We start from the raw sequence: 25,255 nt of genomic DNA on the forward strand, positions 1-25,255 counted from the left end.
TCTCTTGTTACCTCATCACACTCCCGTTTACAGGACTTCTCCAGACTGGCTCACATCTTGTGGAACTCTCTGCCTCACTCAGGCCCGGCTTAAAGCATAAGGCCAGTTAGGCGATGGCCTTAGGGCGCCCAGCAGGTGAGGCGCAAACTTGGAGCGGCAACACATTGATCTTTTTTTTTTTTTTTTACATTTGTGTATATTTTACTGTGTCTGCTGGCCTGGATGGGCTTTTTGAGAAATATGCGTGACCTCCCTGTGCTCTGTCTGAACCACCACATGTGTCGGCTCCACCATGCATCACCACCTCAATACCCTATTCTGCTAGACTGCTACACATTCCAGTTCCAGCCACTGCCAGGTCATCGGTCATGTTCCTTTTAGTCACACACACAGCAGAAGCAGAAGGAACATGACCGGAGAGGAAGGGGGAGGAGCCAGTCAGGCTGTGCAGGACAGAGCACAGAGGAACTAGAGAGCGGGAAGGAGCAGCACCAGGCATCAAGCTGCAAAGAAGATCTTTGAAAAGTGACTGACAAAGATCTGGGGTAAGTGCAGTGGCATCATTGGCAGGGTGTGCGGACCGTGGGGTGACATGCTCAGGGGATGAGTGACATCAGGGCTTGCCCTGCGCCAGTCCAAAGTAACTATTGTTGTTTTTTTTTATTGCGGCAAAACACTGCACTGCACGTGGCTTTATCTTCATATAAAGCACATGGCCATGATGCAGCAGCCCTGGTTATAAGAGAAGTGTTAGTGTTTTCTGTGTGTTCTGATTTATAGCTGTTACTTACAGAGCAGCTATCAGGTTACAAACTTTACTGATAGCTGCTCTGTAAGTAAACGGCTATAAATTCTGCTTGGCTACTCCACATGTGAATCGGGAGGAAGGGTAGTAAAAAATTAAAGGTTAAAACTGATGTGGCTGCGTGATTTCAAGAGGGAAAGCTGTCAGTGAGAATGTGTCAGACAACACAACACTCCTTCACTAGAATAAATCAACCATCTATATAATTTATTGGCTGCTGGTCTCTGGACTATGTCTATGGAACAGATCAAGGTAATTTTATAATCTGAATATCTATTATAAGATTTGTTTACTGCTGCTGTTTATGACTATAGTCCATTGTGTGTATACGGGTGTGTGTATGTATATATATATATGTATATATATATATATATATATATATATATATATATATGTGTGTGTGTGTGTGAGTGTCCTAAAAATGCCCTGGTTTGAGGAGAGAATTAAAAGGTCCAACAAATGCCAGGTTCAATACACCCACCTCATTCCTGACAATTTAGTTCTAACTCACATCACTGTCTAGTGGAATAAGTATAAATCTGTCAAAAAAGGTTAACTCACTTACAAATATGCAATGCAGTAGTTAACCATTTTGTTTCTGGGGTTTTCATATTGAGATTTATACTTGTTTTACATTTTTTGTAACAATGGAAAGGAACCATTTCAAATACTTTTTCTGGGTTTTTTTGAGGATTTATTTTGTTTCTTTTCTAATTTTTTTTAACCTGCTATTTTTAGAAATGTACATGATATACAAATCAGTTTAAAATGTACAGAATGTCTGCAATTAAACACCATAGCCAACCCCCCTAAAATAAAAACTAGTTATTTAAATTGCATAGGGTTGTAAACATTTTACATTACCATCTTAGTTTAAAGTTTCAATTATTCTAATATTCTAATATACAACTGTTCTTTCTAAGAACAACAGCTATAGCCAATTAAATTGACAATATATATATATATATATATATATATATATATATATATATATATAAAAAGCTATATTTTATTCCTAAGAAGGGGGTGACACCAACCCTAGTGATGCTACTGGGTAAGTGGGGTTACTTAGGTAAACCATACTGGGTTATTAATGTTGGATCAAATATATCATGCATGCTCTGACTCTTATGAGGACCTAGAATTACTCTGCAGGGCTGTAAGTTTTGTCCGAAGAATTTAAACAATAGTGCAGGGTGCAATGCCTTTTAGATCTTCTCCTTTTAGATCCCAGGAGTTTTCATGTGTTATAGAAAAAAAATGCAGAAAGGCAGCACTCCAAAAAAGTAGAAAATAACCTTTATTTGAAAGCTAAAACATAGCTATGTTTTAGCCTTCAAATAAAGTTGTTTGGGTTTTTTTTTGTGCTGCCTTCCTGCCTTTTTTTTTCTTTAGTACATGAAAACTATCAGGTCAGATAAATAATCAATGTTAAATTTGACTAAATTAAATTATGCACATGCTTTTAAACAACATATTTTTCAAATATTATTTATTCCTGTTAAAGTCAGTGTTTGTATAGAGCAATGATTCCCAACTAGGGTGTGCACACATACTAACCTATCAGTAAAAAATGTATGTATTAACAATTAGTGTTGTGGGGGAAATAAATATGCAAGCTGATTTATGAGAGACAGAATAAATAACCTGTAAAGGAAGGTTAATTATAAATGTATATAATATTTAACCTCTTGGTTGCTCTGCAATACATTTTAGCCCTCAAGGGGTTAACATTTAACTTACTGCATTTTATATAGATGACATTTTAAAGAAATGCTATGCTTATCATGATTCTAATAAAAATGCAGCACTAACACTGTTTAATTTGCATTTAGCCACCTTTCAGCAAGCGCTACCCAGGATGCTGAACCAAAAATGGTCCGGCTCCTAAGTTTACAATCCTGTTTTTCAAATATAGATACCAAGAGAACGAAGAAAATTTGATAATAGGAGTTGATTGGAAAGTTGATTAAAATTGCATGCTCTATCTGAATCATGAACAAATAAAAATTGGATTTCATATCCCTTTAACTAGCAATGGGATGGTATTTAATTGGGGGGGGGCGGCAAAATGTATCCTCGCCTGTGTGGCCAAAAATCCTAACACCGGCCCTGGCCTCACTCCACAACACTCTCCCCTAGTTTTGAAAACTTCAAGTGCTCCCTAAAGACTCTACTGTTCAGGGATGCATACAACCTATGCTAACCTTACCTTATACCAGTTCCTCTCCTCCATTGCTATCCCCTGAACCCCCTTAGCATGTAAACCTAAGAGTCCAGCTGTTTGTAGATCACCTTCTTAAGAGCTGACTACAACAGTGCGACTCTTGGCAGGGCTCTCTACCCATCTGATCCCTATAAATGTTTCCTTGTATTCTGCCTATGTTTATAGCGCTGCAGAATCTGTTGGCGCTCTACAAATAACCGATAATAATAATAATAATAATAATAATAATAATAATTCATATCCCATGGGAGTAACATGGTATTATCTAGCTGGGCATATAATAGAATGTAATGTTCTAAAATAGATATCATGTAGAATTATTTCTCCCCTTTCTTCTTCTATATTTATGATATATATATATGTACTCCCCTACACCGCTGGTAGAGGAACAATCTCACATAATTCTGATTATAGGGGTAGATATGACTAGTAAAGTAACATGGTTCTATTCTGTCAAATGGCTAAACAAGTATAGGCAAAAGTGTAGAAGAATATTGTCTACATTTTAGCCAGAGACAATAATGTATTCCACAATGGCAACTATCTGCTAATTCTAGGCTGAAATTCTAAAGTAGATGCGGGATCTGCAGCGAGGCATAGCTATGCACTGGGGTCTAAGACAGCAGTCCCCTACTATAATCACCTAAATGACATAACAATTGAGTCTGATGATAACTAGGAAATAAGATCTGTGTCACCATAATAACACATTATAAACCTATGATTAAGTAAAGTTACCACTGAGATAAAATACTTATGAGAGACTACAACGGCTATCAGCGGTATATTTGGTACCCATCATCAGGGCATAGTAGTCCAGCGGTGGAAGTTATTACTGGGCAAGTAGCTGCATGGTAAAAGTCCATGACCTAGTCAGCCGACTCCCACTTTAATGTCCGAGTAAGCATGCACATATTCCCCTTGACTCCTCCATGCTGGCCAATGTGGATGATTCCTGCGGGATAGATCTCTGATATCCATGGCTTGCTGTTCCGATGCAAGAAGCTTTCAAGCTGAGCGAGGATCCTACTTTAGCGAGACTTAAAGCTTTGCACTTTTCCGCTCTTCCTGATTCTTGTACAGTAGTTATCTCCTCTCTATTGCCCCAAACGTGTTACAGGATGAGGAATATGAGAACTGGGTGGCTGTGTTGCAGTCGTAATCTCGCTCAGGAGAGTAGTGTGATTCCTCTGACAGAGCGACTTATTCACCTCTGCTCTGCTTAATATCGTCTGCTGAAAAACCTCTCGGCGAGTTGCGAGTTGATCCACTGCATACTCGCTGAATGCAGAGTATAAGCTCTGATTCAGGTCTTCAAAATGGTGATCTAGCCGTAGGTACATATTCTGTTCCCATGAATCTAGAGCCTCCATTTCTATCTGCTTTCCTTGGTGAAACTAAGCATTGATGGCTGGATGATTCATATGAACCTGGTAGTTCGTATATCAGTTTAAGCAGTGGGATGATACATTGCATTACCCCACACTTGGGAGAGGGTTGATTTCAGATATGTAGGCCGCCACCTCATTAATCAACGATCTGGTCTAAGGCCCATACATTGCCGATGTTGTTATAATTTATAGCTCTGTGTTCAGGAGATCATGTTGGGTTTGTATACAAAGTTTTCAGGGTAAAAAGGATCATCAGACTCCAGATATTAGGCAGATTATCTTTCATATATCAGCAGCCATAAGAATTGTGGCCATTCTTGGCCGTCCGGATATGCCCCCCACCAATAAGATTTATTTTAAATGCAAAATAGAAGAGTAAGGTTTAATCTAGCTGTGTAAGTAAAAAAGGGTGCTTGGGGGGATGGGGCAAGTGCTCCCAGCAATGTTTCCCCCTTTAAAATGCTGTATAGTGCTGCACATTACAGATAAAGATAATAATGATTAAAATGCCCTCATAAGACCAGACAGACAATGCTGAACATGGTCCCTTTGGAATATGAGTGACCAGAGATTAGTTGGAGGCCCGTCCTGGCGCCACCTATATATAAGAGTCCACCCTGGGCCCTGAGGCATTAAAGAGCAACAATTCTAGACAAACGGTTAGTGTAGGGCCCAGCATGGGCCTGGAGTGTGCTAAGGGTTAAGGCTGTAGGTGAGTGGTATAGGAGAAGAGGGTTGGATTTGTGTCTGCAACAATGTTGCAGTTGTATGGAGGGCCCCTCCTTACCTTAAAAGCTGGGAGCAAGCAAGCTACTTCCTCTTCTCCATCCAGTCCCAAAGGTGTGAAGTCTCTTCTTTGAACAGAGGGGGAACTCAGGGGGCAGGCAGCGCAGCGGTAATAGCGTACAGTGCAGCATAAGTCCAAAACAGAAACAGGCTATTAGGAAAAAACAATTTGCTCAGCGCAAGAAGGTAGTGAAAACGGTTGGCAATAAAACCGGATCTCACATGAGGGGCAAAGTAACTAAAGTTAATAAAAGGCCTTTGGAATTTATAATAGGAAAAGGGTCAACTTTACTTTCTAATGTTAGTTCAGATGCAGGCGATAGGCAGTTACACAGTCCTATTGATATACAAAACGATGTAACCTTAGAAAATTCTGTTCTTCAAACGGGAATCAATACTAATGCTCCAGGTCACCTAATTAATCCCCTGGATTCCAGGAGTGTGAATGAGGGATTAGGTCCGCAGGACAAGGCTACCCCTTCCTCCCAATTGAATGAATGTGGTCCTGCTGGGCAGAGCAGTGTGAATGATGGGGGACATCAGAACAGGGGCAGTATGACTGTAATTTCGAGGATTGAAAGTTCTGAGAACGTTAATTTTTTGCATGCTTCCTCTATACCAGTCTCTTCTTCATCTCTGTGTTCCATCTCTGGTACTCCCAGTGCCAATGTACAATGTGTTTGCAAGTTGTTGGATCTCTTGCAGGGGGTGTTGTCATCAGAGCAATAGGGCATGGCCTCAAACCGCATCAACTTTGCAACTGACAATGCAACAGGCACTTCATTGCCTATCCCCACAACTGCAGTACATGGTGAGTCTGGCACATTTACACATGACCGTAATGATTCCTCTGACTCCTCCCCTATGACACTGATTCCGATAGCGACACTTCTCTAGGTCTACAGGGAAAGGGTCTAAAGAGATGTTTAGGATGATTAAAAAAAATCCTAAGGTAAAGTCATTCAGGTGCTAATAAACAGGTCAGTGTAGGCGCAATTACACCTAATCAATCGGGGTAGTCCCCCCACTCCCAGTACAGAGCGGGCCCCCTTTAGCTGTGGTTTTGGAAAGAAAAGCTGCATTGTATGAGGATGCTAGCCCAGCAAACATATATTCCCTTTACGCTCACTTACACCCAAAAATTGTAAAGCGTATACATCAGGGTAAATACATTAATATTTTTGATTTGTCTATTGATGCTTATAGGCAGCGGGAAAGGAGAGCGGAGGGGACAGCCCCTAAGAAATTTAAACGCCCTGACACTTTTGATGAGTGGCTGCAATGTTTTAGGGTCTTCTCATCCTGCTACCTTGAGAAATACCCCTCTCAAAATTTGGCCATTTTAAAATACATGGATACCATTCATTGGATCCAAAGACATCATAGTGATGGGATATGGAGGGAATATGACTCTGAATTTAGGAAAAAAATGTTGGGCAACCCTGTACTAACATTTGATTCCACTGATTCACAGTTATGGCAGGGTATGAACCCTCCCAACCCTTTCCCCTTTTAGGTCTACTTAATTTGGCTTGCAAGGTTATCCCTATGGGTAGGGTTTTTAATCGAAGATTAGAGAGACAACTTAGCAGCAGATCTAGGGCCACTCAAAAGATTACGCTCTCAAAGCACTTGGTAGCAGATTTGTTAGTCTGGGAATCCTTCTTAATAAAATTTAATGGCGTGTGTGTTTGGCGCACTGGACCAGTATCTATCCAGCTTTTGCACCTTTTTACTGATGCTGCGGGAGCACATAGCTATGGGGCTTATTTTCAAGGTGAACAGAGTGCGGGGCGGTGGCGAGCCAGTGGGTAACTCTGGGCTTGACTCGCAACTTAACTCTCCTTAAACTTTTTCCCATAGTCATGTCAGTTGAACTTTAGGGGAAGAAATTCTTTGACAGAAATATTGTGTTCTGGACAGACAACATCAGTGTTGTCTATGCTATTAATAATTTGTTGGCCACCTCTTCGGTGGTAGTGACTTTGTTACGTCATCTGGTGTTGCACTCAATACACAATTCATAGCGAAACATGTCCCTGGGGTGAATAACGTATGCACACATATTTATATATTCAAAGTTAAGGATAAATAGATAGTTTAAAGGGTTTAGATCACTCTTGGGATAGAGAACAATTTGATAAGCCTTTAATCCCTTAAAGGGACAGTCAACCATAGAATTGTTATTGTTTTAAAAGATAGATAATCCCTTTATTACTCATTCCCCAGTTTTGCATAACCACAGTTATATTAATGTACTTTTTACCTTTGTGATTACCTTGTATCTAGGAACCTTCTTCCAGCCCCCTGATCAAACGACTGTGACTGTTTATTATCTATTGTCTTAAATTTAGCATTGTATTGTGCTAGATCTTAAATAACTTTCTGTGCCTGAACACAGTGTTATCTATATAGCCCACGTGTACTTTCTGTCTCTTTGTGTTGAAAAGAGATTTAAAAAGCATGTGATAAGAGGCAGCCCTCAAAGGCTTAGAAATTAGCATATGAGCCTACCTATGTTTAGTTTAAACTAAGAATACCAAGAGAAAAAAGCAAATTTGATGATAAAAGTAAATTGGAAAGTCAATTAAAATTAAAAGTCCTATCTGAATAATGAAAGTTTAATTTATACTTAACTGTCCCTTTAAGGATCTAGCTGAGTAATGCACAGAACTGAAGTTAGTAGGAAGGGGGAGGGGGCTGTGACAGGTTTGGTGTATAAGTGGCAGAGGATAACATGGTTTTTATTCTTGTAGCACATAAGTAAGCATTAATATTTTTATATATGATAAATACAGAGGAGATACAGGTACCCAGCACTTGGTCAGAGGGGTAACCTCCCTAAAATGTTCCTGTCTGCTAGATGCATCTTTATTGTGGCATTTGTTTAACAACATATTCTGTGTGTTTATTGGTTCTCTGTGGATTTGCAGTATGTCCCTCAACCCATAGTAGACCTGCAGATACATTCACCTACATACCCAGATACATATATGTGTGAGTAGCCAGGTCTGTGTACACAATGTCCCTATGATAGACATACAGATACTGTCATTGTTTAATGTGATGTGACCTCTTGCTATTGTGTGACGTCCCCACTATTAGCCAATATTAGTACTGGGTGAATCTCCTCCCAACTGCCTTACAGGAAGAGGAACAAAAGAATCCAAAAAACTGTGAGGCACAGAAAGGGGAAACTATTACTGTACATGTATGGGAGGGACAGACACAGCAGTGTAGCAGAGATAGAGAAATACTAGAGTAACATTAGTATTGTGTGTGATAAACAGAACTGCACGCTAGAGATAGAGGAAAAGAGAGTGAGAGACAGAGAGAGACACAACAGTTTAGCACAGAGAGACAAACACAGCAGTGTAGAGGAAGACAGAGAGGGGAAAGACACAGGTGTATCAGATACACACAGGTGATAGAGAGAGATTTAGACAGACCTACAGGTGAGAGAGACTCAGACCTACAGGTGAGTTAGTGGGACTCAGAAAGACCTACAGGTGAGAGAGAGACTCAGAAAGACCTACAGGTGAGAGAGAGAGACTCAGACCTACAGGTGAGAGAGTGAGACTCAGACGGAAGGAAAGAGAAAGGTAACTGACTTGCAGGTGGAAGAGACGTGTATAGAGCCAGCATGTTTGGAATGATAAAGAATTCGCTCTTTGGAGGACATGAGGTCATTAATGGGAAACTTATTCTCAAAGGAGAGAAGGTAAAGTGAGTGGTGGACTGGGATTGGTCATTGGGGAATTTTAGCTGATCAAAAAGCTAAATATCAGGGTGCAGCTGTGAACCTTGCAATATGTTCTTGGGGTTATATATTTTTTACACTCCCCCTGTTTACCCCTCTCCTTACACTGCATAGAACACTGGCTATGTACAAAACGCGTTACCCTACAAACGCTGCCCAGCTGGCACCTATGAGGTTTTATGGGCTACTGTGAGGAATATGAGAGCCACATCACATCATAAAACCACTGCTGGCATTTACAGCCCTTGGTATAAGGTAGTACACACCAGATTAATTGTGTGCTCCATATGAACCACGCCACACATCCCCTGCCCCCCCTAACATCCATACAAGGTAAACATCCCCTGCCCCCCTAACATCCATACAAGGTAAACATCCCCTGCCCCCCTAACATCCATACAAGGTAAACATCCACTGCCCCCTAACATCCATACAAGGTAAACATCCCCTGCCCCCCCTAACATCCATACAAGGAGCACCTCCCCTGCCCCCCACTAACATCCATACAAGGAGCACCTCCCCTGCCCCCCTAACATCCATACAAGGTAAACATCCCCTGCCCCCCCTAACATCCATACAAGGAGCACCTCTCCTGCCCCCCACTAGCATCCATACAAGGAGCACCTCCCCTGCCCCCCTAACACCCATAAAAGGAGCACCTCCCTTGCCCCCCCCTAACACCCATACAAGGTAAACATCCCCTGCCCCCCCTAACATCCATACAAGGTAAACATCCCCTGCCCCCTCTAACATCCATACAAGGTAACCATCCCCTGCCCCCCTAGCATCCATACAAGGTAAACATCCCCTGCCCCCCCTAGCATCCATACAAGGAGCACCTCCCTTGCCCCCCCTAACATCCATACAAGGTAAACATCCCCTGCCCCCCCTAACATCCATACAAGGTAAACATCCCCTGCCCCCTCTAACATCTATACAAGGTAACCATCCCCTGCCCCCCTAGCATCCATACAAGGTAAACATCCCCAGCCCCACCCCTAGCATCCATACAAGGAGCACCTCCCCTGCCCCCCAATAACATCCATACAAGGAGCACCTCCCCTGCCCCCCCTAACATCCATACAAGGTGCACCTCCCCTGCCCCCCCTAACATCCATTCAAGGTGCACCTCCGCTGCCTCCTCTAACATCCATACAAAGAGCACCTCCCTTGCCCCCCCTAACATCCATACAAGGTGCACATCCCCTACCCCCTAACATCCATACAATGTGCACATCCCCTACCCCCTAACATCCATACAATGTGCACATCCCTTACCCCCCTAACATCCATACAATGTGCACATCCCCTACCCCCTAACATCCATACAATGTGCACATCCGCTACCCCCTAACATCCATACAATGTGCACATACCCTACCCCCTAACATCCAAACAATGTGCACATCCCCTGCCCCCTAACATCCATACAAGGAGCACTTCCCCTGCCCCCCCTAACATCCATACAAGGTAAACATCCCCTGCCCCCTAATATCCATACAAGGTTCACCTCCCCTGCCCCCCCTAACATCCATACAAGGTAAACATCCCCTGCCCCCCTAACATCCATACAAGGAGCACCTCCCTTGCCCCCCCCCGAACATCATACAAGGTTAACATCCCCTGCCCCCCCTAAAATCCATACAAGGTAAACATCCCCTGCCCCCCCTAACATCCATACAAGGTAAACATCCCCTGCCCCCCCTAGCATCCATACAAGGAGCACCTCCCCTACCCCCCTAACACCCATACAAGGAGCACCTCCCTTGCCCCCCCTAACATCCATACAAGGTAAACATCCCCTGCTCCCCCTAACATCCATACAAGGTAAACATCCACTGCCCCCTAACATCCATACAAGGTAAACATCCACTGCCCCCCTAGCATCCATACAAGGAGCACCTCCCCTGCCCCCCACTAACATCCATACAAGGAGCACCTCCCCTGCCCCCCCCCTAACATCCATACAAGGTGCACATCCCCTACCCCCTAACATCCATACAAGGTGCACCTCCCCTGCCCCCGTAATATCCATACAAGGTGCACCTCCCCTGCCCCCCCTAACATCCATACAAAGAGCACCTCCCCTGCCCCCCTAACATCCATACAAGGTGGACATCCCCTACCCCCTAATATCCATACAATGTGCACATCTCCTACCCCCTAACATCCATACAATGTGCACATCTCCTACTCCCTAACATCCTTACAATGTGCCCATCCCTTACCCCCCTAACATCCATACAATGTGCACATCCCCTACCCAATTACATCCATACAATGTGCACATCCCCTACCCCCTAATATCCATACAATGTGCACATCCCCTACCCCCTAACATCCATACAATGTGCACATCTCCTACCCCCTAACATCCATACAATGTGCACATCCCCTACCCCCTAACATCCATATAATGTGCACATCCCCTACCCCCTAACATCCATACAATGTGCACATCCCTTACCCCCCTGACATCCATACAATGTGCACATCCCCTACCCCCTAACATCCATACAATGTGCACATCCCTTACCCCCCTGACATCCATACAATGTGCACATCCCCTACCCCCCTAACATCCATACAATGTGCACATCCGTTACCCCCCTTACATCCATACAATGTGCACATCCCCTACCCCCTAACATCCATACAATGTGCACATCCCCTAGCCCCTAACATCCATACAATGTGCACATCCCCTACCCCCTAACATCCATACAATGTGCACATCCCCTACCCCCTAACATCCATACAATGTGCACATCCCCTACCCTCTAACATCCATACAATGTGCACATCCCCTACCCCCTAACATCCATACAATGTGCACATCCCCTACCCCCTAACATCCATACAATGTGCACATCCCTTACCCCCCTAACATCAATACAATGTGCACATCCCCTACCCCCTAACATCCATACAATGTGCACATCCCTTACCCCCCTAACATCCATACAATGTTCACATCCCCTACCCCCCTAACATCCATACAATATGCACATCCCCTACCCCCTAACATCCATACAATGTGCACATACCCTACCCCCTAACATCCATACAATGTGCACATCCCTTACCCCCTAACATCAATACAATGTGCACATCCCTTACCCCCTAACATCCATACAAGGTGCACATCCCCTACCCCCTAACATCCATACAATGTGTACATCTCTTACCTCCCTAACATCCATACAAGGTGCACATCCCCTACCCCCTAACATCCATACAATGTGCACATCCCTTACCCCCCTAACATCCATACAATGTGCATTCAGTACCACACAGGTGAATAATACCCAATTAGCCAGTATAGTAGGTCAGGGTGCAGGGTGAAGAGGGATTGGCATACAGTACCACACAGTTGAATAATACCCAGTTAGCCAGTATAGTAGGTCAGGGTGTAGGGTGAAGAGGGATTGGCATACAGTACCACACAGGTGAATAATACAGAGTTAGCCAGTATAGTAGGTCAGGGTGTAGGGAGAAGAGGGATTGGCATACAGTACTACACAGGTGAATAATGCCCAGTTAGCCAGTATAGTAGGTCAGGGTGCAGGGTGAAAGGGGATTGGCATACAGTGACACACATGTGAATAATGCCCAGCTAGTAATTATAGTAGGTTGGGTTGTAGCGTGAAGAGGGATTGGCATACAGTACCATACAGGTGAATAATACCCAGTTAGCCAGTATAGTAGGTCAGGGTGTAGGGTGAAGAGGGATTGGCATACAGTACTACACAGGTGAATAATGCCCAGTTAGCCAGTATAGTAGGTCAGGGTGCAGGGTGAAAGGGGATTGGCATACAGTGACACACATGTGAATAATGCCCAGCTAGTAATTATAGTAGGTTGGGTTGTAGCGTGAAGAGGGATTGGCATACAGTACTATACAGGTGAATAATGCCCAGTTATCCAGTATAGTAGGTCAGGGTGTAGGGTGAAGAGGTATTGCCATACAGTACTACACAGGTGAATAATGCCCAGTTAGCCAGTATAGTAGGTCAGGGTGTAGAGTGAAGAGGTATTGGCATACAGTACCACACATGTGAATCATGTCCATTTAGCTAGTATAGTAGGTCAGGGTGTTGGGTGAAGAGGGATTGGTATACAGTAATACACATGTGAATAATGCCCAGTTAGCCAGTCTAGTAGGTCTTGGGTAGGGTGAAGAGGGATTAGCATACAATACTACACAGGTGAATAATGCCCAGTTAGCCAGTATTGTAGGTCAGGGTGTAGGGTGAAGAGGGATTGGCATACAGTACCACACAAGTAAATAATGCCCAGATAGCCAGTATAGTAGGTAGAAGGTGAAGAGGGATTGGCATACAGTACCACACATGTGAATAGTGCCCAGTTAGCCAGTATAGTAGGTCAGGTTGTAGGGTGAAGAGGGATTGGCATACAGTACCACACATGTAAATAGTGCCCAGTTAGCAAGTATAATAGGTTGGGTGTAGGATGAAGAGGCATTGGCATACAGTAGAACACATGTGAATAATGCCCAGTTAGCCAGTATAGTAGGTCAGGGTGTAGGGTGAAGAGGGATTGGCATACAGTACCACACAGGTGAATAATGCCCAGTTAGCCAGTATAGTAGGTCAGGGTGTAGGGTGAAGAGGGATTGGCATTCAATACCACACAGGTGAATAGTGCCCAGTTAACCAATATAATAGGTTGAGGTGTAGGGTGAAAGGGGATTGTCATACAGTGACACACATGTGAATAATGCCCAGCTAGTAAGTATAGTAGGTCGGGTTGTAGGGTGAAGAGGCATTGGCATACAAGTATCCCACAGGGGAATAATGCCCAGTTAGCCAGTATAGTTGGTCAGGGTGTAGGGTGAAGAGGGATTGGCATACAGTACCACACAGGTGAATAATGCCCAGTTATCCAGTATAGTAGGTCAGGGTGTAGGGTAAAGAGGGATTGGCATACAGTACCACACAGGTGAATAATGCCAAGTTAGCCAGTATAGTAGGTCAGGGTGTAGGGTAAAGAGGGATTGGCATACAGTACCACACAGGTGAATATTGACCAGTTAGCCAGTATAGTAGGTCAGTGTTTAGGATGAAGAGGGAGTACCACACAGGTGAATAATGCCCAGTTAGCTAGTATAGTAGGTCAGTGTGTAGGATGAAGAGGGATTAGCATACAGTACCACACAGGTGAATAATGCCCAGTTAGCCAGCATAGTAGGTCAGAGTGCAGGGTGAAGAGGGATTAGCATACAGTACCACACAGGTGAATAATGCCCAGCTAGCCAGTATAGTAGGTCAGGGTGAAGAGGGATTGGCATACAGTACCACACATGTGAATAATATTAAGTTAGCCAGTATAGTAGGTCAGGGTGTAGGGTAAAGAGGGATTGGCATACAGTACCACACAGGTGAATAGTGCCCAGTTAGCCAGTATAGTAGGTCAGGGTGCCGGATGAAGAGGGATTGACATACAGTACCACACATGTGAATAATGCCCAGTTAGCCAGTATAGTAGGTCAGGGTGTAGGGTGAAGAGGGATTGGCATACAGTACCACACAGGTGAATAATGCCCAGTTAGCCAGTATAGTAGGTCAGGGTGTAGGGTGAAGAGGGATTGGCATTCAATACCACACAGGTGAATAGTGCCCAGTTAACCAATATAATAGGTTGAGGTGTAGGGTGAAAGGGGATTGTCATACAGTGACACACATGTGAATAATGCCCAGCTAGTAAGTATAGTAGGTCGGGTTGTAGGGTGAAGAGGCATTGGCATACAAGTATCCCACAGGGGAATAATGCCCAGTTAGCCAGTATAGTTGGTCAGGGTGTAGGGTGAAGAGGGATTGGCATACAGTACCACACAGGTGAATAATGCCCAGTTATCCAGTATAGTAGGTCAGGGTGTAGGGTAAAGAGGGATTGGCATACAGTACCACACAGGTGAATAATGCCAAGTTAGCCAGTATAGTAGGTCAGGGTGTAGGGTAAAGAGGGATTGGCATACAGTACCACACAGGTGAATATTGACCAGTTAGCCAGTATAGTAGGTCAGTGTTTAGGATGAAGAGGGAGTACCACACAGGTGAATAATGCCCAGTTAGCCAGTATAGTAGGTCAGTGTGTAGGATGAAGAGGGATTAGCATACAGTACCACACAGGTGAATAATGCCCAGTTAGCCAGCATAGTAGGTCAGAGTGCAGGGTGAAGAGGGATTAGCATACAGTACCACACAGGTGAATAATGCCCAGCTAGCCAGTATAGTAGGTCAGGGTGAAGAGGGATTGGCATACAGTACCACACATGTGAATAATATTAAGTTAGCCAGTATAGTAGGTCAGGGTGTAGGGTAAAGAGGGATTGGCATACAGTACCACACAGGTGAATAATGCCCAGTTAGCCAGTATAGTAGGTCAGGGTGCCGGATGAAGAGGGATTGACATACAGTACCACACATGTGAATAGTGCCCAGTTAGCCAGTATAGTAGGTCAGGGTGCAGGGTGAAGAGGGGTTGGCATACAGTACCAAACAAGTAAATAATGCCCAGTTAGCCAGTGTAGTAGGTCGGGTGCAGGGTGAAGAGGAGTTGGCATACAGTACCACACAGGTGAATAATGCCCAGTTAGCCAGTCTAGTAGGTCAGGGTGTATGGTGAAGAGGTATTGGCATTCAGTACCCCACCTGAATAATGCCCAGTTAGCCCGTAGAGTAGGTCAGGGGTAGGGTAAAGAGGGATTGGCATACAGTACTACACAGGTGAATAATGCCTAGTTAGCCAGTATAGTAGGTCAGGGTAGAGGGTGAAGAGGGATTGGCATACAGTACCACACATGTGAATAATGCCCAGTTAGCCAGTATAGTAGGTCAGGGTGTAGGGTGAAGAGGGATTGGCATACAGTACCACAGGTGTGAATAGTGCCCATTTAGCCAGTATAATAGGTTGCGGTGTAAGAAGAAGAGGAATTGGCATACAGTACCACACGTGAATAATGCCCAGTTAGCTAGTATTGTAGGTCAGGGTGTAGGGTGAAGAGGGATTGGCATACAGTACCACATATGTGAATAGTGCCCATTTAGCCAGTATAATAGGTCAGGGTGTAGGATGGAAAGGGATTGGCATACAGGTATCCCACAGGTGGATAATGCCCAGTTAGCCAGTATAGTAGGTCAGGGTGTAGGGTGAAGAGGGATTGGCATACAAGTATCCCATTGGTGAATAATGCCCAGATAGCCAGTATAGTAGTTTGGGGTGTAGGGTAAAGAGGGATTGTCATACAGTACCCCACATGTGAATAATGCCTAGTTACCCAGTATAGTAGGTCAGGGTGTAGGATGAAGAGGGATTTGCATACAGTACCAGACAGTTGAATAATGCCCAGTTAGCCAGTATAGTAGGTCAGGGTGCATGGTGAAGAGGGATTAGCATACAGTACCACACAGGTGAATAGTGCCCAGTTAACCAATATAATAGGTTGGGGTGTAGGGTGAAAGGGGATTGGCATACAGTGACACATATGTGAATAATGCCCAGTTAGTTAGTATAGTAGGCCGAGTTGTAGGGTGAAGAGGCTTTGGCATACAAGTATCCTACAGGTGAATAATGCCCAGTTAGCCAGAATAGTTGGTCAGGGTGTAGAGAGATTGGCATACAGTACCATATAGGTGAATAGTGCCCAGTTATCCAGTATAGAAGGTCAGGGTGTATGGTGAAGAGGGATTGGCATACAGTACCCCACAGGTGAATAATGCCCAGTTAGCCAGTATAGTAGGTCAGGGTGCATGGTAAAGAGGGATTAGCATACAGTACCACACAGGTGAATAGTGCCCAGTTAACCAATATAATAGGTCTGAGTGTAGGGTGAAAGGGATTGGCATACAGTACCACACATGTGAATATTGACCAGTTAGCCAGTATAGTAGGTCAGTGTTTAGGATGAAGAGGGAGTACCACACAGGTGAATAATGCCCAGTTAGCCAGTATAGTAGGTCAGTGTGTAGGATGAAGAGGGATTAGAATACAGTACCACACAGGTGAATAATGCCCAGTTAGCCAGCATAGTAGGTCAGAGTGCAGGGTGAAGAGGGATTAGCATACAGTACCACACAGGTGAATAATGCCCAGCTAGCCAGTATAGTAGGTCAGGGTGAAGAGGGATTGGCATACAGTACCACACATGTGAATAATATTAAGTTAGCCAGTATAGTAGGTCAGGGTGTAGGGTAAAGAGGGATTGGCATACAGTACCACACAGGTGAATAATGCCCAGTTAGCCAGTATAGTAGGTCAGGGTGCCGGATGAAGAGGGATTGACATACAGTACCACACATGTGAATAGTGCCCAGTTAGCCAGTATAGTAGGTCAGGGTGCAGGGTGAAGAGGGGTTGGCATACAGTACCAAACAAGTAAATAATGCCCAGTTAGCCAGTGTAGTAGGTCGGGTGCAGGGTGAAGAGGAGTTGGCATACAGTACCACACAGGTGAATAATGCCCAGTTAGCCAGTCTAGTAGGTCAGGGTGTATGGTGAAGAGGGATTGGCATACAGTACCCCACCTGAATAATGCCCAGTTAGCCCGTAGAGTAGGTCAGGGGTAGGGTAAAGAGGGATTGGCATACAGTACTACACAGGTGAATAATGCCTAGTTAGCCAGTATAGTAGGTCAGGGTAGAGGGTGAAGAGGGATTGGCATACAGTACCACACATGTGAATAATGCCTAGTTAGCCAGTATAGTAGGTCAGGGTGTAGGGTGAAGAGGGATTGGCATACAGTACCACAGGTGTGAATAGTGCCCATTTAGCCAGTATAATAGGTTGCGGTGTAAGAAGAAGAGGAATTGGCATACAGTACCACACATGAATAATGCCCAGTTAGCTAGTATTGTAGGTCAGGGTGTAGGGTGAAGAGGGATTGGCATACAGTACCACATATGTGAATAGTGCCCATTTAGCCAGTATAATAGGTCAGGGTGTAGGATGGAAAGGGATTGGCATACAGGTATCCCACAGGTGGATAATGCCCAGTTAGCTAGTATAGTAGGTCAGGGTGTAGGGTGAAGAGGGATTGGCATACAAGTATCCCATTGGTGAATAATGCCCAGATAGCCAGTATAGTAGTTTGGGGTGTAGGGTAAAGAGGGATTGTCATACAGTACCCCACATGTGAATAATGCCTAGTTAGCCAGTATAGTAGGTCAGGGTGTAGGATGAAGAGGGATTTGCATACAGTACCAGACAGTTGAATAATGCCCAGTTAGCCAGTATAGTAGGTCAGGTAGAGGGTGAAGAGTGATTGGCATACAGTACCACACAGGTGAATAATGACCAGTTAGCCAGTATAGTAGGTCAGGGTGCATGGTGAAGAGGGATTAGCATACAGTACCACACAGGTGAATAGTGCCCAGTTAACCAATATAATAGGTTGGGGTGTAGGGTGAAAGGGGATTGGCATACAGTGACACATATGTGAATAATGCCCAGTTAGTTAGTATAGTAGGTCGAGTTGTAGGGTGAAGAGGCTTTGGCATACAAGTATCCTACAGGTGAATAATGCCCAGTTAGCCAGAATAGTTGGTCAGGGTTTAGAGAGATTGGCATACAGTACCATATAGGTGAATAGTGCCCAGTTATCCAGTATAGTAGGTCAGGGTGTATGGTGAAGAGGGATTGGCATACAGTACCCCACAGGTGAATAATGCCCAGTTAGCCAGTATAGTAGGTCAGGGTGCATGGTAAAGAGGGATTAGCATACAGTACCACACAGGTGAATAGTGCCCAGTTAACCAATATAATAGGTCTGAGTGTAGGGTGAAAGGGGATTGGCATACAGTGACACACATGTGAATAATGCCCAGCTAGTAAGTATAGTAGGTCGGGTGCAGGGTAACGAGGAGTTGGCATACAGTACCAAACAGGTGAATAATACCCAGTTTGCCAGTATAATAGGTCAGAGTGTAGGGTGAAGAGGGATTGGCATACAGTACCACACAGGTGAATAATGCCCAGTTAGCCAGTATGGTAGGTCAGTGTGTAGGATGAAGAGGGATTAGCATACAGTACCACACAGGTGAATAATGCCCAGTTAGCCAGTATGGTAGGTCAGTGTGTAGGATGAAGAGGGATTAGCATACAGTACTATAATAGGTGAGGGTGTAGGATGAAAAGGGATTGGCATACAGTACCTCACAGGTGAATAATGTCCAGTTAGCCAGTATAATAGGTCAGGGTAGAGGGTGAAGAGGGATTGGCATACAGTACCACACATGTGAATAGTGCCCAGTTAGCCAGTATAGTAGGTCAGGTTGTAGGGTGAAGAGGGATTGGCATACAGTACCACACATGTAAATAGTGCCCAGTTAGCTAGTGTAGTAGGTCAGGGTGTACGGTGAAGAGGGATTGGCATACAGTACCACACATGTGAATAGTGCTCATTTAGCCAGTATAATAGGTCAGGGTGTAGGATGAAATGGGATTGGCATACAGTGACACACATGTGAATAATGCCCAGTTATCCAGTATAGTAGGTCAGTGTGCATGGTGGAGAGGGATTAGCATACAGTACCACACAGGTGAATAGTGCCTAGTTAACCAATATAATAGGTTGGGGTGTAGGGTGAAAGGGGATTGGCATACAGTGACACACATGTGAATAATGCCCAGCTAGTAATTATAGTAGGTTGGGTTGTAGCATGAAGAGGGATTGGCATACTGTACCATACAGGTGAATAATGCCCAGTTAGCTAGTATAGTAGGTCAGGGTGTAGGGTAAAGAGGGATTAGTATACAGTAACACACATATGAATAATGCCCAGTTAGCCAGTCTAGTAGATCAGGGGTATGGTGAAGAGGGATTATCATACAATACTACACAGGTGAATAATGCCCAGTTAGCCAGTATAGTAGGTCAGGGTGTAGGGTGAAGAGGGATTGCCATACAGTACCACACATGTGAATCATGCCCTGTTAGCTAGTATAGTAGGTCAGGGTGTAGGGTGAAGAGGGATTGGTATACAGTAACACACATGTGAATAATGCCCAGTTAGCCAGTCTAGTAGGTCAGGGGTAGGGTGAAGAGGGATTAGCATACAATACTACACAGATGAATAATGCCCAGTTAGCCAGTCTAGTAGGTCAGGGGTAGGGTGAAGAGGGATTATCATACAATACTACACAGGTGAATAATGCCCAGTTAGCCAGTATAGTAGGTCAGGGTAGAGGGTGAAGACGGATTGGCATACAGTACCACACATGTAAATAGTGCCCAGTTAGCCAGTATAATAGGTCAGAGTGTAGGGTGAAGAGTGATTGGCATACAGTACCACACATGTGAATAATGCCCAGTTAGCCAGTATAGTAGGTCAGGGTGTAGGGTAAAGAGGGATTGGCATACAGTACCACACAGGTGAATAGTGCCTAGTTAAGCAATATAATAGGTTGGGGTGTAGGGTGAAGAGGGATTGGCATACAGTACCACACATGTGAATAATGCCCAGTTATCCAGTATAATAGGTTGGGGTGTAGGGTGAAAGGGGATTGTCATACAGTGACACACATGTGAATAATGCCCAGCTAGTAATTATAGTAGGTTGGGTTGTAGCGTGAAGAGGGATTGGCATACAGTACCATACAGGTGAATAATGCCCAGTTATCCAGTATAGTAGGTCAGGGTGTTGGGTGAAGAGGGATTGCTATACAGTACAACACAGGTGAATAATGCCCAGTTAGCCAGTATAGTAGGTCAGGGTGTAGAGTGAAGAGATATTGGCATACAGTACCACACATGTGAATTATGTCCATTTAGCTAGTATAGTAGGTCAGGGTGTAGGGTGAAGAGGGATTGGTATACAGTAATACACATGTGAATAATGCCCATTTAGCCAGTCTAGTATGTCAGGGGTAGGGTGAAGAGGGATTAGCATACAATACTACACAGGTGAATAATGCCCAGTTAGCCAGTATAGTAGGTCAGGGTGTAGGGTGAAGAGGGATTGGCATACAGTACCACACAGGTGGATAATGCCCAGTTCGCCAGTATAGTAGTTTGGGGTGTAGGGTAAAGAGGGATTGGCATACAGTACCACACAGGTGAATAATACCCAGTTAGCCAGTATAGTAGGTCAGAGTGTAGGGTGAAGAGGGATTGGCATATAGTACCACACAGGTGAATAATGCCCAGGTAGCCAGTATAGTAGGTAGAGGGTGAAGAGGGATTGGCATACAGTACCACACATGTGAATAGTGCCCAGTTAGCCAGTATAGTAGGTCAGGTTGTAGGGGGAAGAGGGATTGGCATACAGTACCACACATGTAAATAGTGCCCAGTTAGCAAGTATAATAGGTTAGGTGTAGGATCAAGAGGCATTGGCATACAGTAGAACACATGTGAATAATGCCCAGTTAGCCAGTATAGTAGGTCAGGGTGTAGGGTGAAGAGGGATTGGCATACAGTACCACACAGGTGAATAATGCCAAGTTAGCCAGTATAGTAGTTCAGGGTGTAGGGTGAAGAGGGATTGGCATTCAATACCACACAGGTGAATAGTGCCCAGTTAACCAATATAATAGGTTGAGGTGTAGGGTGAAAGGGGATTGTCATACAGTGACACACATGTGAATAATGCTCAGCTAGTAAGTATAGTAGGTCGGATTGTAGGGTGAAGAGGCATTGGCATACAAGTATCCCACAGGGGAATAATGCCCAGTTAGCCAGTATAGTTGGTCAGGGTGTAGGGTGAAGAGGGATTGGCATACAGTACCACACAGGTGAATAATGCCCAGTTATCCAGTATAGTAGGTCAGGGTGTAGGGTGAAGAGGGATTGGCATACAGTACCACACAGGTGAATAATGCCCAGTTAGCCAGTATAGTAAGTCAGGATGTAGGGTAAAGAGGGATTGGCATACAGTACCACACAGGTGAATAATACCCAGTTAGCCAATATAATAGGTCAGAGTGTAGGGTGAAGAGGGATTGGCATACAGTACCACACAGGTGAATATTGACCAGTTAGCCAGTATAGTAGGTCAGTGTTTAGGATGAAGAGGGAGTACCACACAGGTGAATAATGCCCAGTTAGCCAGTATAGTAGGTCAGTGTGTAGGATGAAGAGGAATTAGCATACAGTACCACACAGGTGAATAATGCCCAGTTAGCCAGCATAGTAGGTCAGAGGGCAGGGTGAAGAGGGATTAGCATACAGTACCACACAGGTGAATAATGCCCAGCTAGCCAGTATAGTAGGTCAGGGTGCAGGGTGAAGAGGGATTGGCATACAGTACCACACATGTGAAAAATACTAAGTTAGCCAGTTAGCCAGTATAGTAGGTAAGGGTGTAGGGTAAAGAGGGATTGGCATACAGTACCACACAGGTAAATAATGCCCAGTTAGCCAGTATAGTAGGTCAGGGTGCCGGATGAAGAAGGATTGACATACAGTACCACATATGTGAATAGTGCCCAGTTAGCCAGTATAGTAGGTCAGGGTGCAGGGTGAAGAGGGGTTGGCATACAGTACCAAACAAGTAAATAATGCCCAGTTAGCCAGTGTAGTAGGTCGGGTGCAGGGTGAAGAGGAGTTGGCATACAGTACCACACAGGTGAATAATGCCCAGTTAGCCAGTCTAGTAGGTCAGGGTGTATGGTGAAGAGGGATTGGCATACAGTACCCCACCTGAATAATGCCCAGTTAGCCAGTAGAGTAGGTCAGGCGTAGGGTAAAGATGGATTGGCATACGGTACTACACAGGTGAATAATGCCTAGTTAGCTAGTATAGTAGGTCAGGGTAGAGGGTGAAGAGGGATTGGCATACAGTACCACACATGTGAATATTGCCCAGTTAGCCAGTATAGTAGGTCAGGGTGTAGGGTGAAGAGGGATTGGCATACAGTACCACACATGTGAATAGTGCCCATTTAGCCAGTATAATAGGTTGGGGTGTAAGATGAAGAGGAATTGGCATACAGTACCACACAGGTGAATAATGCCCAGTTAGCTAGTATTGTAGGTCAGGGTGTAGGGTGAAGAGGGATTGGCATACAGTACCACATATGTGAATAGTGCCCATTTAGCCAGTATAATAGGTCAGGGTGTAGGATGGAAAGGGATTGGCATACAGGTATCCCACAGGTGGATAATGCCCAGTTAGCCAGTATAGTAGGTCAGGGTGTAGGGTGAAGAGGGATTGGCATACAAGTATCCCATTGGTGAATAATGCCCAGATAGCCAGTATAGTAGTTTGGGGTGTAGTGTAAAGAGGGATTGTCATACAGTACCCCACATGTGAATAATGCCTAGTTAGCCAGTATAGTAGGTCAGGGTGTAGGATGAAGAGGGATTTGCATACAGTACCAGACAGTTGAATAATGCCCAGTTAGCCAGTATAGTAGGTCAGGTAGAGGGTGAAGAGTGATTGGCATACAGTACCACACAGGTGAATAATGCCCAGTTAGCCAGTATAGTAGGTCAGGGTGTAGGGTGAAGAGGGATTGGCATACAGTACCACACAAGTGAATAATGACCAGTTAGCCAGTATAGTAGGTCAGGGTGCATGGTGAAGAGGGATTAGCATACAGTACCACACAGGTGAATAGTGCCCAGTTAACCAATTTAATAGGTTGGGGTGTAGGGTGAAAGGGGATTGGCATACAGTGACACATATGTGAATAATGCCCAGTTAGTAAGTATAGTAGGTCGGGTTGTAGGGTGAAGAGGCTTTGGCATACAAGTATCCTACAGGTGAATAATGCCCAGTTAGCCAGAATATTTGGTAAGGGTGTAGAGAGATTGGCATACAGTACCATATAGGGGAATAATGCCCAGTTATCCAGTATAATAGGTCAGGGTGTATGGTGAAGAGGGATTGGCATACAGTACCCCACAGGTGAATAATGCCCAGTTAGCCAGTATAGTAGGTCAGGGTGCATGGTAAAGAGGGATTAGCATACAGTACCACACAGGTGAATAGTGGCCAGTTAACCAATATAATAGGTCTGAGTGTAGGGTGAAAGGGGATTGGCATACAGTGACACACATGTGAATAATGCCCAGCTAGTAAGTATAGTAGGTCGGGTGCAGGGTAACGAGGAGGTGGCATACAGTACCACACAGGTGAATAATACCCAGTTTGCCAGTATAATAGGTCAGAGTGTAGGGTGAAGAGGGATTGGCATACAGTACCACACAGGTGAATAATGACCAGTTAGCCAGTATAGTAGGTCAGTGTGTAGGATGAAGAGGGATTAGCATACAGTACCACACAGGTGAATAATGCCCAGTTAGCCAGTATAGTAAGTCAGTGTGTAGGATGAAGAGGGATTAGCATACAGTACTATAATAGGTCAGGGTGTAGGATGAAAAGGGATTGGCATACAGTACCTCACAGGTGAATAATGTCCAATTAGCCAGTATAATAGGTCAGGATAGAGGGTGAAGAGGGATTGGCATACAGTACCACACAGGGGAATAATGCCCAGTTTGCCAGTATAATAGGTCAGGGTGAAGAGGGATTGTCATACAGTACCACACAGGTGAATAATGCCCAGTTAACCAGTATAGTAGGTCAGTGTGTAGGATGATGAGGGATTGGCATACAGTACTACACAGGTGAATAATGTCCATTTAGCCAGTATAGTAGGTCAGGGTGTAGGATGAAAGGGATTGGCATACAGTACCCCACAGGTGAATAATACCCAGTTAGCCAATAGGTCAGGGTGAAGAGGGATTGGCATACAGTACCACACAGGTGAATAATGCCCAGTTAGCCAGAATAGTAGGTCAGGGTGTAGGATGAAAAGGGATTGGCATACAGTACCCTACAGGTGAATGTTTATGTCAGTGACAGGGAAGCTGCTCGTACTAATGGACCCTCAAGCACAGGAGGAAATTCTATCTATGCAGGAAATGTAGATGACTTGCTAACATCATTTGTTCCTATGTTTGTCTATAGATGTTTTCCTTCTATTTGCTCAGGATGGTGTAAGTTATGAAGAGAGAGAATATGAAGGAGGGAAATTTGCCACCGTAGAAGTGTCTGGAAAACCTTTTGATGAAGCCTCTAAAGAAGCTGTTCTATTGCTATTAAAATATGTGGGGGGTGCTAACCAGAAAGGTAAGGCATGCAAGTATCTGTCTCCTCTCTACCTTGTGGTGTTTATCCTCTATTAAATCTGTTTCTGTTTATACCAGATGATCGTTTGTGTTGATTCAGATTACAATTGTTATATCACTGGATAACATTTCTATTGTTTGAGTTAGTTCCTATATTATAAGCACAAATACAGATGCGCTTTTTACTTTA

General features: G+C 44.4%; 1 protein-coding gene across 1 annotated transcript in view; it reads left to right on the forward strand.

Annotated features, from left to right (window-relative positions):
- The first annotated feature begins 8,385 nt into the window (after nt 1–8,385).
- HEBP1 (heme binding protein 1) overlaps nt 8,386–25,255 on the forward strand; it is a 78,955-nt gene continuing 62,085 nt past the window's right edge. Inside the window, exons 1-2 of the mRNA XM_053721403.1 lie at nt 8,386–8,930; nt 24,928–25,066. Coding sequence (XP_053577378.1) covers nt 8,853–8,930; nt 24,928–25,066 — 217 coding nt within the window. The 5' untranslated portion in view covers nt 8,386–8,852. The remainder of the gene's footprint in view (nt 8,931–24,927; nt 25,067–25,255) is intronic.

Source organism: Bombina bombina, chromosome 7 (assembly GCF_027579735.1).
Source record: "Bombina bombina isolate aBomBom1 chromosome 7, aBomBom1.pri, whole genome shotgun sequence".
NCBI lineage: Eukaryota > Metazoa > Chordata > Amphibia > Anura > Bombinatoridae > Bombina > Bombina bombina.